This window comes from Amblyomma maculatum, chromosome 6 (assembly GCF_055883805.1).
Source record: "Amblyomma maculatum isolate TAMU_Amacu chromosome 6, ASM5588380v1, whole genome shotgun sequence".
Taxonomy (NCBI): Eukaryota; Metazoa; Arthropoda; class Arachnida; order Ixodida; family Ixodidae; genus Amblyomma; species Amblyomma maculatum.
In genome coordinates this window covers 78,072,328-78,090,834 of record NC_139349.1, presented here as the reverse complement: position 1 = coordinate 78,090,834, position 18,507 = coordinate 78,072,328, and the positions used below count along the sequence as shown (strand labels likewise).

General features: G+C 43.4%; 1 protein-coding gene across 1 annotated transcript; it reads left to right on the top strand.

Annotated features, from left to right (window-relative positions):
- Positions 1–4,617: 4,617 nt before the first annotated feature.
- Positions 4,618–18,417, top strand: Sgf11 (SAGA associated factor 11kDa). Its single transcript, XM_084606989.1, has 11 exons — positions 4,618–5,047; positions 5,352–5,467; positions 5,596–5,609; positions 5,729–5,897; positions 6,058–6,140; positions 6,528–6,587; positions 6,721–6,795; positions 6,909–6,934; positions 8,343–8,461; positions 11,574–11,737; positions 16,370–18,417. The coding sequence occupies exons 1-11, from the start codon at positions 4,979–4,981 to the stop codon at positions 16,498–16,500; spliced, it is 1,026 nt and encodes a 341-aa protein (XP_084463115.1). The 5' UTR covers positions 4,618–4,978; the 3' UTR covers positions 16,501–18,417.
- Positions 18,418–18,507: the final 90 nt, after the last annotated feature.

The following is an 18,507-nucleotide window of genomic DNA, read 5'->3' as shown; positions in this document are numbered from 1 at the left end:
GAGCTGCGCGAACGGCATCGGCTTTTTTAAGGTTCCGAAAGTGCGCGCGAACCACTCCGCCTGAATGAACAACTCACGGAGATGCAACGTCACGTATGGCTGGCACGGCTCAACTGCGAAATCACGTAAAATGCGAAATCAATGTCGAAAATGGGGTGGGCTGGAATCGTCCGGATGTTCCCTGGCAGCCAGCTGTTGCCACGATCCGGGCACGGCTGCTCTTCCCGCACTCACAATCCATATTCCGGGCAAATGAACAGCGCGGCAACGTGAACATGCATCACCATGTCTAGCTATGCGCATGCAGTGCGCCGACAACACCTCCTCGTCGTGTTTTGCAGCAATTCAAGCCTTCGGAGAGCCAGATAAACTCTGTGTGTGGCGCACCGGCCTCATTCGATCAGAAGCAGTGGGATGTTCGCATCGTCTGTGTCGTCTGTGAAGCAATATTCGGCGAAGAAACGTAGGCGGGCAGAGTTGTTTTGCGGAAGGTTTGATGAGGATTATAAACTTATTCGTAAATAATAACCCCCGAAACTTAGTTTAATCAAAACTGCACTGCATTTGAAGAGTTTTGTTGCAAAAAAATCACTTCGAGTTCACAACGCGACGAGGTGGCGCCAGTGGCGCCACCGGGGCAATCGCTGTGGCTTCTTTTGCCTCATTGCCGTCACAGATGATGCATACAACCGACTCCTTCTGAACGCATGAGGCAAGTACACCAAACAAGTTTAGTATAAAAAATATGGGCTACGACATGGCATTTCTATTCTAAATTTGCGCTACAATGACTTAGCAGTTTAGCTGGGATAAGCATTGTACGGCATGCATGTAATTGCGCAAAGCGCGAGTTCGTCTGCTTCAAACGCGGCTCTTTAACCAGCCTCTTGTAACGTAGTTGCGTCCTTGGAGTGGTCTGTAGCCTTTCAGTCGGTTTCTTATGGCGAAGCTCGTCCGTAGCACAACAAACTCATGGATGCCGCGCATGTTTATGCGCGGTCACAGGTCGACACTTACCGTGTAGCTGCGCATCGACTGCAAACGGGTCGGTGCCACAATTCTTTTTTTTTTTTTAAGTACCGGTCTCTATCCACATCGTGCACACTTTGCAGATAATTCGAACTGTCGCTCATGATGTCGATTTAGTTTTCATTACACCAGTGCTGGCATGAGGCTAAAGCGAGCTAATGAGGCAGAGTGACAGAGAAAACGAACTCACACCAGCAGATAAGCCGCTGACCGTACTAGTCGGAAGAGGACGCAAAGATAGCGTCGGCTGCCTACTGACGTCAGCTTTGACGCCACGTGAATACCGTGTACAAACAAAAGGGGCGCGGCTGCGCGGAAGCCCATGGGGGTGAAATTTAGGGTTAGCGCCCATAGGCGAAAGATTTCAAAGCAGTTTTCTCTTTTCACGGGGCATCTATGATGTCGTTATTCGACACAGTGCAACCATGAACATCCTAGAACAGATCGTGAAATTATGAAATCTCATTAGCGAGGCGAAGTATTCTTAAAATACCGCGAAACGTATGGGGGTGCGAGTTGGGAGGGCGACCCATAGAAACACATGTAAACACAACTTACCGCGACATTTTTCTCGTTTCACAGAGTACCAGAAGTGGTGGCCGGTCGTTAAGCGTTGGCAAGCGCTTTGAAGAAGTGTGTGACAACGTATGCTGCGTCATTGCGGAAGCACTCCACTTTTAAAACTCCTCAAAAAATATATGTTGTGAATCCGGACACCCCCAAAAGGCTCATATGCGAATCGCACAGTTTTGTTTGCAGTCTGCTATGCTAGCGCATTGAGTAAATTAGCTTGATAATATTGTTGCTCAAATTATACATCCTAGACGGAATTACGTTTAATAAACAAATGTCAAACGCCGTACAACAATATGAACCGAACGTGAATCGCGTATTGAAGCAGACGACGGCGCAGCAGGCGCCGCCGCCTCCAGCTCCGGAGCGTCTGCTAGCGACGGCGCCGGTGGTGCATGGTCGTCTGCAACTGTGCGCGGTCAGTTTATCGTGTTGTGAACAGTCCCGTAGATCTTCAGACTTGCAGTACTTGCAGGGGAATGTATTGTGCACTGGAGCTATGTCGAACTGCGTGAAAAGCTTGTCGGAATCGGCTAAACAGCGCTACAATGAACAGCTGTACATTGGCGGCGTTGTGCATCCGGACCCATTTGCTATGCCTGAAACGCATTGGGAAGTCCTCTGAACTGACACGGACGCTCTGCCACCATTGGACATGGCAAACATTATAGTGTATTTGTAGAGAGTAGCTTCAATGCAAAGATCGTCCAGGCATACAAGTCCCTGGAGGCCTACAATTATATTGAATCAATAATAGAGTCGAACGATGAGCTAGTTGGTCACACATCTCTTTGTGTTGTTGTTACCTGCTCTGCTGCCTTCTTCCAAGAGATATATTGAATCAGGCGGGTGCGTGAGCTCACCAACGGGCATATAGGCTAGTTAGCTATTTTTTCGTTTACTTTCTTTTCCCCCGTAGTATCTAGATGGTTCTCATATATCATTCTGCGCTTTCTGTGCGGCTTCCTCGTCTTTCTTTTTTTCTTTCCGTATGGCGCAGACCGCCTATCGCGTTTACGGACGTCGAAATTTATAAAACTTCTCAAAATATTTACTTATGACTTACCACATTACTGTATCGCGACTCAACTACATATGCATTCATTTTAATACCTCCTCTACTTAGCCACAATAGATGTTTTCAGAACGGAATGACGTCGTGCTCGTTATTTTGCGTTTTATTCAATTCAATTTACAAAATGAACTGTGCAGACGGCGTCATTACTCGGCTTATGCGCCTCGCCAGCACATGGATTTTTTTTTTACTTACGCCGTGCAACATGATGTCAGGGCGTGACATAAGAGGTTTACCAAAAAATAATAATAATAAACTCCGCTTGGGCGACTCGCCTCCTAGACGTGGGGTTTCGTCTGGAAACGCGTCGCATATATTTATTGATAAATATGCTTTGCAGAAATGTCAGAAGCAAAATGTTGTTGCATACGTATATTCATGGTGTTGAAAGAATGCACCAGCTCTTAACAAACGACGGCTTTCCTTCTTCTTTGACTCGGATTCTTTAAAAACTGTTCGTTACATATACAGGGTGTTGCACAATTAGACCCGCGCTGTAGAATGCTTCTCCCAGCTAAACCGCGGAATCCTTGCAGTTCAGATTTCGCACAGAAATCGCATTTTGTCGCTAGTATTTTTTAATACTAAATTTGTTTGTGGTACTTGCCTGATTCGATCAGAAGAAGTAAAATATTCCCATCGCCTGCGGCGGCGGCGACGCCAGACGAACCGCTGCCCCAGCGATGGGACTGGTGGCGCCACCTCATGCTGCTAACAACAACTCTGTAGCAGGAAAAGAGGGGGCGAGCGTTTCTGGCAGAAGGTTTGAGTTGTTGTAAGCAGCATGAGGTGGCGCCACCAGTCCCATCACTGGGGCAGCGGTTCGTCTGGCGTCGCCGCCGCCGCAGGCGATGGGAATATTTTACTTCTTCTGATCGAATCAGGCAAGTACCACAAACAAATTTAGTATTAACAAATACTAGCGACAAAATGTGATTTCTGTGCGAAATCTGAACTGCAAGGATTCCGCGGTTTAGCTGGGAGAAGCATTCTACAGCGCGGGTCTAATTGTGCAACACCCTGTATTTTGTATGGGCCGCGCTACCGCAATGCATTTCTAACTCAGATTCTTGACAACGAGGGGTTTTAAAAGTAGATTACCTCTGCAGTGAGGCAGCATACTTTGACACACTTCTTCAAAGCGCTGGCCAACGTTTAATGACCGGCCACCACTTCATGGTGCTCCGCGAAACAAGAAAAGTGTTGCGGTAAGTTGTGTTTATATGTGTTTCTATGGGTCGCCCTCCCATTTCGCACCCCCATACGTTTCGCCGTGATTAAAAAATACTTCGCGTCGGTAATGAGATTTCATACGATCTGTTCTAGGATGTTCATATGGTTGCTCTGTGCCGAATAACAACATCATGGGTGCCCCATGAAATGAGAAAACGACTTTGAAGAGGTTTTTTGCTGCTCTTTACTTGCAACCGACTTCACAAGACATTTTAAATGTATGTAAAATACGCGTGAGCATGTGTCCAACTATCGGTGCGTCGACGCTTTTGAGTTTATTTTTGTCATCGGGTAGGAATCAAGATTTTCAGCTAACACAGTGTCGAATTTAAGCGAAACTAATTCCAATGCACTAAAGCTGAACTAACGGCCAAAAATACCTTGCAATAACATTGCTGACTGACAACTGTTCATGTAGAGATAGCGGAAGGCATCGGGGTGAAGTATATAACGATGAGCGACGGTTTACCAAAGGTAAATGTATGGTTTGTGTTCCATGATATTCCATGGAAGTACATGGGTGGCTTTGTGGTGGTCTGTTTAAGCAGCGCATCTAACGGATCCTGTCCTACACTCGATATGGGCATTGTACGAACAGCATTCGGTAGCGTCCTTTTGCAGCGCGGAACCTGGCAGAACGGCGGAACATAAAACTCAGTTTCACTTTCGGTTTCGGTCTCGCTCCAAACGAATTGCGAGGTGTCGCTTCCGTCGGTTCAGCGTTCGCAAACTTCTTTGTAATGTGCTCGATCGGAGACGCCGGCTTATGTTTTTTTAGAGTAACGAAATGATATCGCTTTTCGCCTCGGCCCTAGTGAACTAGAAATTCATTCACACCGGTCGCATTTAAACAAGCGAATTCGATCGCCTATCTCTCGCCGACAAGGCATGCCAGAGTTGGCGAACTCGCCTCGCTGCTCGAGGGACGTTCTAAATGGAACCGTATTGTGAAAGTGGTGCGGCAAGGGAAGTGTATGCATTCCAGATATGATACGTTAGGAGACTCCGCGAGTACCCGCTACGGTAGCTTGCACTACCCGAACTATCCCAGCTTTGTCGATGTGAAGGATGCAGCAGCCTCACCTTGAAAATGCGAGCACGACGGCGAATGCCCCTCTCTCGAGCAAGGTGTTGGACGTGAGTAACGCTCCGCACTCTTTTGTTTAGTTTTCGCATCTCTCTTGTTCGGCCGTGCGTTGTATGCAGCAGGTCCTGCATGCACCAGTGTTATGTCCATTTATGTGAGCTTACCTGTTGAGCTGTGACCGAGCACGCATTTGACAGTTAATACTGCGCTGTAAGCGTCGGTGCCACAGATCGTGGAGGCACCGACGTGTTGCGCGCTGGTCCGCTGTGATCGACTTGTCACACGATGTGCGTGCTGTTACTGCGATCGTTGTGATCACGCAGTGATATGCGTGCGTTGCTTTGTATGTTTCAGGAGCAGAGTATGAGCATATTTGAAGAACTTGTCGACGATGTCATATTGGGAGCCTGCTTCGAAGTGCACCGGTCTGTCAAATTAGGGATCTTCTTTCTGGATGAAGCCACAGACGAGTGAGCCCATTTTTTTTTTTTTTTTTTTTTTTTTTTCATTGTCGTTACGTAAATATGAATGTCCGCTCTTCGTTTTCTGTTTCGCGACGCGGACTAATGTGGTGCTGTTTACTTCCGTTTCTTTTCAGTGAAAAGAAATATGGTATGTACTGCCTGGTCAATTATCGCTGCTTGCTTATTGCCCTGCATGGCGAAGGAAAAAAAATTCCTGGCTAACGAACATTTCGTTGTTGTTGTTGTTGTTGTTTTTTTTTCTTTCAGAAATAGTGGACGAAGTAGGCCTGGATGTGTTTGGTCAAGTTCCTCTAAAAAAGCAGTTTGAGTGTGTATGTCCCAATTGTCAGAGAAATTTAGCCGCTTCCCGTTTTGCTCCTCATCTAGAGAAATGCATGGGTATGGGAAGAAACAGCTCAAGGATTGCAAGCAAAAGGCAAGTGATGGCACTAGTGTTGGTGTTGCTGTAATATTCTCATTGCCCTTGTAAACATCCTTAAACAGATAAAAAGCTACCAGCTTGCACACAGTCACGTGCAGTCTTTTGTTACCTTTAGCTTTTAATGGGTATATTAACTGTACATTCTTTCCTGCAGGATTGCAAACACTGGAAGAGCAGAAAGCGACGTAGATGACTATGACAATGATAGTGATTGGAACTACTTGTCAGATAGGAAGCGTAAGTTGTGAACCTTGTCACTGAACTTTATTTCTCTTCAAATGTTGCATGTTTTGTGTTGCACACACTTCACTCACTTCTCATACAAGTTTGCTATCACAATGCTTCATTTAATTGCAAGGTTACCATTGCAAGCTTCTGTGTGTTTTGTGAGTTTTTTTTTGCTAATACACAGCTGGATGTAAGTTTCCAAAGCATTACATAGAAATGTTCATATTGGGATAGGAAACAAAGTAAAATACAAGTTTTTCTCAGAAAACTTTCATTTTATGGTGATATTTTGAGAGCAGAGGGTTGTAAATTGGTGATGAAGTCTGCTGACTCTAAAAAAAAAGAAAGCATAGCAGCTTTTCTTTTTCCATTATTTATTTATTTCTTTCTGAGCAGCCTCCAAGAAGAGGAAAGACAAGAATTCTCCACGTAGAATTAAAGGAAAACCTAAGAATGGTGAGTTACTTTGAGCAGTCTTTTTCTTTATATATTTTTCATTGCATTCATGGCATATATAGTTTGGTGATATATGCATATCTCTCAGTGCTTTGATGCTATCCAATGGTGTGTATCTGGAATGCTGTTCCAGGAGAGCAGGCAAGCAGTAGCAACACGTCTGGAGAGCCATCTAATAGCATCTCAACCTATGAAAGCCTCTCAATAGGTAAACGAGCTCACATTGGCATATATATTTAAAGGGTTTAGGGTGTTACGAATTAGTGATTGTTGGCAGCTGTAATAAATGATTGTAATTATGTTTTGTCTTGTTTATTCCAGAGGAAAGAAAAGCTTTGTTGACACAGGTGAGTTGCTAGTGGCTCAGAGTAGTTCCTTAGTGCTAAAAGATTTAACGCTGAACTAGCAAATATTAACTGTGTTCACCTTAGTTCTATATATCCGTCAAAAGTGTACTCATAACCATTCACACAAAACTGTTTGCTGTTGTACTCGCAGCTGGTAAAAACTGAAATCACTGAGAGACTGTAAAGACATGGCACTATGCTGCGTTGACTGTTATAGTCAGACAAATATTTAGCTCGAACATATTATGCTAGAAACAATGCCAAAGGCAATGTCAAGTAATGCAAAAGAAAACATAGCAGTCTGCCAGTCGGTGTACTATTGTCAACACAGTTTTACGAGATACATCTTCTTGCAAAAAAAAAAAAAAAAAAAAATCATCATTGTAGCTCTGCCTTGCACTCCATTCGAATGTCACTGTAACAACTGGATAAAGCATACAGGCCCTTACGACAGTTTAGGTGGCCATGTTATGTGACTGTGCCAAATAAAAATATTTCTGCACACTCGCTTGTAGTAAACTTTTGCTGCCAATAGTGATAAACACTTAGCCCCCCCCCCCCCCCCCCCCTTTCTCTCCCTTCCCAAAGGCCCAGGATGCATTTAAGGTTAGTTTTCCTTAAGCTTTTAGAATGAGTAATATTATGAATGCCAAAAGTGTCACATATTTTCTCAGTAGCACCGATTGTTTCAGCTTAGTGTGACATCCAATAAATTATACAAGAAATTCTTAAAGTAAGGAAATGAAGTAATTTCATGTACAGATAATTTTGACCCCTGGACGTGTGTTTTATTTTTACCTTTGATATGAAATCAAAGTTATGATCTGAAAATACGCAGAAATACGAGGAAAAAAGACTTGCTTTTTCGACAGGTGGATGAATACTGCGTCACTGATTGCCACCATCTGCAACTCTTCTTTTTCTTTTTTTAACCTTTTGTTGGGAATTTGAATAATGTAATTTCATCAATTCTGCTTAGGTGCTGCCAATAGGCGTCCAACGAAGAGGACAACTGAATTTTGCAAGGAATGTGTTAGCATTGGAGTGCTGGCTCACAGCGTAATGTCCATAGCTAACTCTTGCTGAGATTATACAGGGACTTCCTTCAGGGACTTATACAGCAACTAAATAGGCATGCATGGTGCCAGCTTTAGTGAGGATTGCTAGTGATGTAAGTATTGCTGGCAAATGTTCTTAGTTACTGCACTCAGTAGGTTCATAACCTTGGTTAATGCTGTTGAGAACAAGTGCATGAATTTTGGTGTTTGCAGTGCCAAATGCTTTGAAATAGTAAGAGCAGTAATAAGAACCAATATCCCGACTGTTGTCGGAGCCTTTGGAGCCGATTCTATTTTTTTCTGTTTATACTGGCTGTAACATCACACCTGCTTTTGTTTCTTATCTCCAGATGTGCGGAGTGATCTCTGAACATACCAAAAAAATGTGCACCCGCTCTCAGCGTTGCCCTCAGCACACAGATGAACAGCGTAAAGCAGTCAGGCAATTCCTTCTAAATCAAGGCACTGGGTATGGTCCTGTTTTCTTCCCTTTTTTATTCTTTATAATTGCAAGCGTTTACGTAACAAAGGAAAGGAGGACTTCCTGGTCCTGACAAAATCGTTTGCACACTAAATGCCTCATCCATAGCTATGGCTATAAATCCCACAAATTTAGAAGAATTTATATTGGTCCATGTTTTTTTTTTTTTTTTTTTTCCTCCATAGGAACCCACCTAAAACCTAAATAGAGGTAATAAGGGAGTAATTACTTATATCCACCCAAGTGCAACCATGCATTTACAAAGAAAAACTGTGTGGCTGCTCAGGGTTGGTGCTAACAAGTGATTACTCTCCTATTGAATATTTACGTGATCGGATGAATAATGCGACAGCAAATATTTTTATTTTTCCAACGCACCTTGCGTACTGCCAGCGTGCATTCATTGAAATCAAATATGGCTGCTACAATTCAGTGCAAGGCAATGCATATTATTCTCTTAACTTGAATAAGGGCACTTGTTCAACACAATGCCCCTTCAGCAACTGAGTCATCTATCTGATAGACGATTGTGTCCACAAGCAGCATGGGTCAACTTTTGAACTGTTACACCAATTTCAATAAAATGTTCAGGAATGGCGTATCTTCTTATTAGGATATATTCTAGGTTTTATCACCTTAGCACAAATAGAAAAAAAGCTGAAGCTGTCATAGTGTGTAATTAGGTGTGTCAGCTTAGGAAAACTATCATTTCAAAACTAATGAAGATGTACTAACAGTTTTGCTTAGATAACTTCTAGGTAGATTGTGCATGATAAGGCCAATTTCGGGTTCTTCGTGATATTCTTGTAGAAATCTCGACATGTTAAAAACAAACTTTATTATTTTTGTTGTCATTGTATATAACATATTTGATAGAGAATAATTAGAAATCCAAAAACTACCTTATTTCGTTCCTAACAAAATTTTAGTCTAGTAACCACTTTGAAAAGCAGCCTTTGGTGAGTTTGGAAATGGTAGTATTCCTAACGGTTGTGCTCTTGCAAAAAGTGCAAACTAAGAAAAATAATTACAAAGATTTCAAAACATGCTATTCCAATTTATGGCCTAAATTAATAAATTACAGTTGCCTGGTGCATACACTGGGCCGTCCTTTTCAGTTCAGCATTTCTCTTTGGCGATTTTTGTTTTTGGTTTTAGTTGTCTTCTGTTCTCTCTATAGCAGGTCTTTTTTTTTTTATTTTTTTTTTTTTAAAGCGCAAAGAACAAGCATTCTAACTTAAGCATGCACTCCACATTCAGTTTCTTGCTCACAATGCAGCTGCGTCTTGAAATCTGTGTTCATAGGTGCTTTCAGTGGTGCGTGTACCCCATCTCGCAAAAAAAAGAATTAATTTTAATTTTCCTACCGCGCAGACGACAACCAAACTTGGTGAAAAATTTCTTTAATATGTGCAGAATCAAAAACAACAAAAACTTAAAAACACGGTTTTTTGACGAAAATTGTGATTTTAGCCCCGCATCCCTACTTAAGTTTCGCACCTATCTACGTCTCACTGGCCTTCTCGGGTGGCTCTATTCCTTAACAATAAGAAGACCCCAGAATTGATGATGTGTGTTAATCAGAGCAGAAATGTTTCTTGACACTATTACTGTTGTTGCCTTTGGACAGCACAAGTATCATGACTATTTTTCTCGAAGGACGACACTGTTTCCAAAGCTCTCTGGAGCAGACTGAGAAAGTAGCATGCCAGTGCATTGACAGAACGTTTTATTTTATTTTTTTTTACCAAATTTTAGCTTTCGGTTGGGGGATGAACAAATAAATCACCATTATGATAATGCTATTCACCCCTGCAAGCAGTGACATAAGAAAAAAATCGGCAGCGGCTTAACTCGGCTAAATCAGGATATACAAAGCAAAAGCAGCAGTCATACATGAGACTGAATCGCTTCTCTGTTATTGTTCAAGCCTCTCTTCTCGCTCTTTGAGAATTTCCATCGCTAGTTTAGTTCTCTGTTTAATTTTTTTTATGTGCCGATTCTTCACAGCGAGCGATGTCGGCTAGTGACTCGGCTTGTAGGCAAGCTTAGTAAGCACACTAAGCGTTGTTGCTTCATCTATGGCATAGCACTACAGACTTGCTGCAATTTTTAGCTTACATATATGAAGCGAGCGGCTGCACCTTGACTTATATTCCCCACTGTGCCACAGCAGCTGAAGAGCACCGCGCATGTGCAGTGAGGTGCATAGCTAAGTGATGACGTTACGCGCGGCACTTCACGGAGACCAGCGATATGTACTGGTACAGATGAAGTTTTCCAGGTATGTGAAGAAGCAGGTTTGCGATGTAGAAGAAGTAAAACAGCAGCAGAAGGAGAAGAAAACATTTGCGAAGAAAAAGAAACGGATGGCGAGCAGGCCACGCACCACTAGGCACGCAGATGAAGGTCAAACTGCGGCGTACACAAAATATGCCGCAGCTAGCCCAGTGAAGCTTTCGCTTCAAAAACCTAATGTCAGGCAATTCTACGTCCAGGTAGTGCTCGGCCATGTCAGCTGCCAGCTGCTGCCTGACAGCGCCATGCTAGTGATTCACTAGGTCAACATCGGATTATCAGTGAATGGGGGCCTTTAATGTTATTGCTACAAGCTCAGTTCTGTGTAAGCACTGTCAAGAATCAATGATCATGTGATGAAAAGATTGGCATGAGAGTGAACACCTGTTGCAGGTAGGTTTCATTGTCTTGGGAAAACGCAGACACTCTGAAAGCTTATATAAGGCCTTGAAAGCGATCAATTGAATCGGAGTCAGTGTTGTATGGCTTTTCAGTGCAGCTTTAGAAATATTGGCAGTTCTTTTATTGAAATTTCACATGATCATATGGCAAAAACCGGCCTCCTGTATGGGAACAAATGTAAAATGTTTCATCACTCTGGCCAACCAACTATCCCGAACAAGGTGTCTGGTCTTGCCCAGACTTTTTTTTTTTTCTCGCTTATAAGATAACCTTCATTGTTTTGGGCTATGTGATCAACGGTCTACATCTACTTTCTAAAGTTATATTTGGGCTTTTAACACCGCAAAAGAAACGAGTTTCTAAACTCGTGTTTTTTGTTCTTGTTTTTTGTATTTGTTAGGAGCAGCACACTTTCTACAGACGCCTGTGATGAAGTGCATATTGATGTCGACACCTTTGACGAGTCAGACAACCACTCACTGCACGACACTGTTGGGCAGATGTGGGAGAGCGTCAGCTCCACCAATTCGTCCCCTGCAGATGGAAGTTTCCAAGGCAACAACGGTGAGCAAATTTTTGTGATGATAAAAAAAGCCCTCCTATTGGCATCATCATAAAAGCAGTAGCTTTGGCAAGGCTTGTGAGTTCCCTGCAGACTGAGCGGAATTGCTTATGCACTACTTGTTAAGAACCAGTGCGTGGTTCCTGCCAAATCAAGCCAGCATATCTAACTGCTGCGTCAATTGCACCAAACTGCACCAAATCAGAAATCCTGCTACATGCTGCTACAAAATCGATTTTTTGCCTACTTCTGCACCACGCCTGCGCCAAAAGTCGTGAATAACTCTGCCGACAGCAAAACCAAAACTGGCATCTGCTGGCAATACTGTGCAAGGCGGAAGAATATATTTGCAGGTCCTGGGCGGACAGTCATGTGACACAAAATTGACGTTTGCGTACGTCACTTCTGTGCCTCCTACCGGTGTTCCCTTTACCTTTTTTTTTCCCGATGTACTGGGAGGAAGTGAGAGGGGGCTACAAGATATCAAGTCCAATGCGCGGGAAGGGTGAAAGGACGGGCTGGCAGGCTGGGCGTCAAAGGGTCGAAGCACGTATGCATTCAAACGCTTGACGGCTTCGAGCTGCCCTCGACGTTTGCTTAATTTGTGCGTGTGTGTGTGTGTGTGTGTGTGTGTGTGCGTGCGTGCGTGCGTGCGTGCGTGCGTGTGTGCGCGCACGCGCGTGCGAGCAGGCTGGCCAACGCAGACTGCACGGTTTCAAACGAGTGACGGTTTGTAACTGTCCTTGGCAAAGCACAGCTGGGGCACTATGCTCGCTTGCTTCCTTCTTTTTTCTTTTTTTCGTACCACTGAGGCATGGGCTGCGATGTCCTGAGTAGCAGCGGAGGGAGCGCTAAGGACTTGACTGCCTCTGTGCACGTGCACTGGACTCTGTTGGTCGCTTTTTCGCCTTAAGTTCAACCCCTTATGTGAAACATCTTGCATAATTCCACAGCTTAATTCCAAACGTCAAAGTTTATGCACCCTTTAAAAGATTCTCAGTCTTGACAGTTATTTCTTTTCTGCGACTACAAAACTGCATGTGTGTGGGCACGCGTGCAAATAACTCACGCGCAGGTACTCCATATATTTGCAGCCTCGCATACAGTCAGTAAGTACCCTTGGACTTTTTCATTACAATGAGGAGAGAGAGAGACTCTTTAATGGAAAAACAGAGAATTTTGCCGGCACTTAGATTTCGCTGGCATGCTACTCTGTGTGGGTAGGGGAATTCGGGAGGGAAAGACTGAAAAAAGAATGGTGAGGGAAATAATAGAATTGGAGGGGGAGATAAAAGCACGGCCATTAAATATGTGTTAAGGTTTTTCGTGGAGTAATGATATAAAATCAAATAATGAAATGCATGATCCGACAAATGTGCTTATAGAGTTCACAGCTTGCAAAATGCCTGAGGGAAAAATGCAAGGTGAATTTAGAGTTTGTTAAGGAGTCCAATGTCTTTCAAATATGTGAATAAAAAGTTCATCGCGAGTCTCTGTTGCCTAGGGCAGGCTAAGGGACCTAAAACATTGTTCATTGTTAAAGGCACTGGGGAGAGCTTCTCCATGCTGTGTTCATAGTTTGCATGCTCGTCAGTGTACACAGTGCACTCAAGTAGGATATGTTCCACAGTTTCATTCGAGCCACAGTTGTCGCAATACGGGTTGTTCATTTCATCAAAACGGTAGCGCAATCCATTTGTGTATGCACAGTTTAGACGAAGTCGGTGGTAAAGAGTTTCTAGTTGGCGAGGATATGTCGGAGGAAGTCTTGATTTTAGATGTGGGTCAATTGAATAAAGAAATTGGTAGTGATGTGTCGGCAAGCTCCAAAGTCGATACTTTGTTCCGGAAGCAAATGAGGAAATCAAACGCACAATCCCTGCAGTGCGCTGCGAAGAAGCCGACTCATGACTCAGAGACCCTGCGTCGCTTCAATAACCAACCACTTCGCCAAACCACCGAAAGAAAAATAACGAAAGCAAAGATTCCAAACACACGGAATCGGCGCTCACTCTACATCTCCGCGCATCGTGCCTTTTGACTGAGCAGCGGCAGCAGCACGCCTCTCTCGAGGAAAAAAAAAAAATCTCCCAGGACCTGCAAAAATACTCTTCCCTCTTTCCCTCCAATCAGCCCGGGTATTGAAAGAAAAAGGCACCTCGACGTCACCCTGATGTACATGATAAGGACACCCAGAAAAGTGGTCAGAATCAGGAAAAGGTATAGGAAGAGATCAGGCTGGCCAGGAATATCAGCACCAATGCTGAGCTGCTTTTCTCAAAAGGCGTCAAGTCTAAAAATTTTGCAGATGTTGAGAATGGACAAGCCCTTCTGAAGAATCGACAGGAAAGGCTCGCAGCGGCACTGTCCAAGCTGGAGTCATCAAGGCAAGAGAAGAGATAGTGCCTTAAAGTTGCAATTTTAAGAAGCGGCAGTTCTGAATTTCACAGTTTTTATATTAAGACAGCTAGCAACCTTCTTTTAAAGGCTACGGGGTTTATAGTGTAATCACATATCTCGTTATGCTTTCCTTGTGAATAAAAACGGCTTTGTTTTTAGCAAAACCCCTCCTGTCTGCTTAATTTGGGGCTTTTTAAGGAAAGAACAGCACTTTAGATTGCATTTGAGCTTGAAGCTTGTTTTTGCATGACTATGGTCGTTATAAACATCTGAGCAATTTGGTTCCAGAAATAAAACAAACCTTCTTTATTTAAGCGTCTCAAGATTTAAAATTTTGCTACAAAAGTTTTTTTTTCTGCTACAAAAGCTCAAACATTTCCACAAAATGCCATTTTTTCTGCTACAAAACTTGAAATTTCTGCTACAAAAGCTGCTACAAAAAGCCAGTTGCCAGTTCCACCACTGTGATTGGCAGGGACCCTTGTCAGCTGTGTCGGCTAGTAATGGGTGCCTGGATTCTCTCTCCTTGGAATTTTTGCAATCTTATTACTGTGACACAATTTGACTTACTCCAGCAGCACCTTGAACCAAGGGCAATTTATGTGGAGATAGCACAGTTACATTATTCTGGTCTGGTTCACAGTGACTTGCTAGTAGAACTAAAGTTAAAAGTGGTAAATAGGATTTTCGCAAATGTCACAGAAGTTATATAGGAAAACAGGACAATAATTTGGCAAGTTCTTTTCTGTGGCCTTTCTTTGCCTTTTCATCGAGGTGCAGCCGACAAACATGCTTTTGGTGATTTTAGGATGAGGCAGCGTAACGAAGTGCAGTAATAAGATGGCTTGCAGCACTTTGTACTCATAATCATTGAACGATCTCATATGCGGTATGTTTGAACATGTTAATAATTCGGCAAATTTTTTCTCTGCCTTTTCATGAAATGCAGCAAACAAATATGCTTTTGATGATTTTAGGACAGGGTAGCAGAAGAAAGCGCAGTAAGTAGCAAGGTAGCATACAACTTTGTAGTTTGCATATTCGTGTAAACGATTTGATTTGTGCACGTCATTTGTAGCGTAATGAAGATAGTTCAATTCAGTTTGCAAAATCACCTCTGTGAACTACTGGCTGCTAATTAATTAGGCACAGTCACAAATGACTTTGAAAAACCTAATTTCTTTCCTCTTTGTGTGAGTATGTGTAATATATCCTGATGCTGAAAACTGTGATCGGTGAGCCCAGTCGAAAATGCATATCAGCAGGCGTGGTGAACCATAAACTAATGTAGCCCCTCTTGCATGAGAGTAATTAGACAGCTTCACATTAGTACTATTCGAGTTCCCACATGCAGTGATGTAAGCCACACTGTCAACAATTTTAGTTGACCCCAGTTGAGGCTTTAAACAAGAAATTCAAAATGCTGTAGCGTTGCCTATCAATAAAAACTCTTAGCACTTCACAAGGCGACCTGAAGGCAGTGTTGCTTTTCAGGAAAGGTACACTGAAGGGAGCATTAGTTATGTTAAATATGACAAACATCTCAGAAATGAAAAACACTATGCATATTACAAATACAGGGGTGGAATACACCTATAATGGCAAGATTTTGCAGGCTGTCACTTCTGTGCTTGTCTTCTGCAAACTTCGCTGCTAAATTAAAAATATAGATCCTAATTTTTTTCAGTGTTACAGAGTTCAAATGTTGCACTGCGACGCAAAATTTTTCCTTTGTTGGGATATATCTTGGACTTCGGTCTACATTGCTTTGATATACTTTGCTTCTATGTTGAGCATGCGTAGTTTCTATGCTTCTTGGTTTGTGTTATATGTATGGCTGCAATGACTGATGGCCAAAGCAGAAACAAAGTTTGTACATTCTTTAGCAATTTTGGGTAGCGTATATACTTTTGTATATGGCTGTTAGAAAAGTGGGCAATAAATGAACGTTAGCATTACACAATTTCTTCAAACTAAGTCACTGTTTCGAAAAGACAGTATTTTTAAAAATTCATGGTTGTGCTCGCACATCTTGCATGCGAGCCATATAAGCTGAAGCCTGGGGTGCCCCAGTCTCCCTTTTGGCATTTTTCCTCCTTGCGCACTGATCATTATGTTAATTCTTGCCCCTGCAAAATGCGTATCGTTAAAGTGCAGATCTGATGCATCACATACTGTACCGCTTGGCTCCCTGCAATGCATTCATGCTTGACCCTGTCCACGAACCAATGTAGGGGCAGTGGGAAAAAAGAAGGACAAGCGCCTGCAGCCCTTTGGTAGCTCAGTGAAGAAAACCAACAAGTCTCGGCCCGGCGGCAGCGGTCCCTCCAGCGTGGCCGACCCAGTCACCTCCGACCTGCTATGATGGGGCTTGCGTACCCCGTGCCAAACAGCTCGCCCGTGCAGTTCTCCTGGCATGATGCGGAGGACGCTTCCTGCCTGCCTTGTCGCTGTGTGCTTTGTTTTTGTTAATTTGCCCCCCCTCTTGAGGAATGTGAGACTCTCGCCACCTGCGTGCCAGTTGAGTCAATCATACAACTGGTTGCAGCAGCAGCAGGTAGAATACATAATGGCACCCTCCTGGCAGCACTGTTTTGTGAACTTCTGCAGGCAGGGGTCTTGCTGGAAAGCAAAGGCTCATTAGTGTCCTTACTGCACCAACAACTCTATTTATGGCTGTGCTGGTTCCATGTCGCCCTGTGCAAACTCTCTCTCCCTGTGTTAAGTGTAACTGTCTTACAAAGTGTTAACCTTTAGTAATTCTCCCTTTGAAGAGCGAAATTATGGTTGTTAAGGGCAGACAGTGTGTGCGCATTCAAGATTCAGTGTCCCATGCAACGTATGCTCATCAGGTAGTGAATTACTGCATGCTTTGCTTTCACTTCCAGAGCTCGCCCCCACTAAAGGCTCAGCGGCACGTAATTAAGACGTGCTACACCCTAATTGCCCGTCCATCATGGACACGATTGTGCGAAGTAGAACAAGCAGCAAAGTTAATATATTTGCTTTAGCTTGTCATGCTTCAAAAGGAGAAAACTATGTAAATACTTACACATAAGCAAAAACGATTACCACAAGCTCTGCATCTGTAGTGCTGTGTATCTCTGCCCGACAACCCGGCAGGAAAAAGTGACAAGCAGGAAATGTGGAGAGCTGGGCTCTGTTCCAGCCTACAAATGTGTTAACGAGCTGTGAAACTGGGTCATTCTGCGTGCTTTGCATGAGACATCAAGTCTGCTTGTGCTGTAAGGGTTGGTTTGTTTCTTTAGCTGCTCCTTTGCCCTATCCACCAGTGTGGGGTCCAGCTGTGTGTGGACAACTTTTTCCGTTAACCTTGTTTTCGTACAAACACAGGGGAAAAAGGGGGGGGGAGGGGGGGGGGTAGAAGAAAGTCCTCGCAGTTTCGAGAAGTGTGCGGGGTACAACTTATTACTCAGGTGTATCCACATGTACATATCTTTTTTTCTCTCCCTCGGGAAGATGGGACATGGACACTAGTTTTGTCTTCTCATTTTTCTTTTGTCTGTGATATTCGCAGCAGCAGAAGCCTGTTCTCTTTGTTCCGTGTTCTCCTATAATGACAAGGTCACTAAAGAAAAGTGTGGTGGAAGGCGTATGTGCTGTCAGAATCTCTCCGTTCTCAGTGGCGCTGTCATCATTTCAGTATCCACCGTTTCATTGTTTTGTTTGTTGTCTGTTAAGTTTTGTTTTCATCGGTTTTTTTTACTCAAGTACCGAGACTCCTTATCTGCATGACGCTTCTTGGTGTCACCAGAAAAAGGTCTTTTGGAGTGAATATTATGAGAGTTTTGTGAACGAAAGTGTACTGCTATCGTGTGGAGGGTCCATGTCATGGAGCTTTGGCACCAAAAGCTGACGACAACGTCTGCTCCCTACAGTAGTGTTCACGGAGAAAATAGCACGCTGCACAACACAGTTGCATTGAGAATGGAATGACATATTTTATTCGGGAGCTTCCCAAATATGTGTGTCCTGTAGTTGTGTTCCAGCCTCGCGAAACAAAGACGTGCCAGGTACTTTTCTTGTGTGTGTGCGCATATGACTGCATAAACAAATTACTTAAGCAGATGCAAGACCAACGCAAATTGTTTTAGCTTAGCTGAAGTGAGCAAAAAGAAAATTGGCTCTGGATATGCGGGGAATAAAGAAGTGTGTGATTTATTTCTTTCCAGCTGTGATAAGCACAGGGGTGTGTTGACATGGGATCATGTGTGCTTGGAAAGGCAGAAGTGTGAATAAATTGCCTCATTTTGTACTGCCACTATGTTACTAGTTAATAATTTGTGTGGCTGTCTTTCCTGGCCATTTTCCATCGAAAAAAGTTGGCTGTGGTTTGGCTTGTGGTTAAACC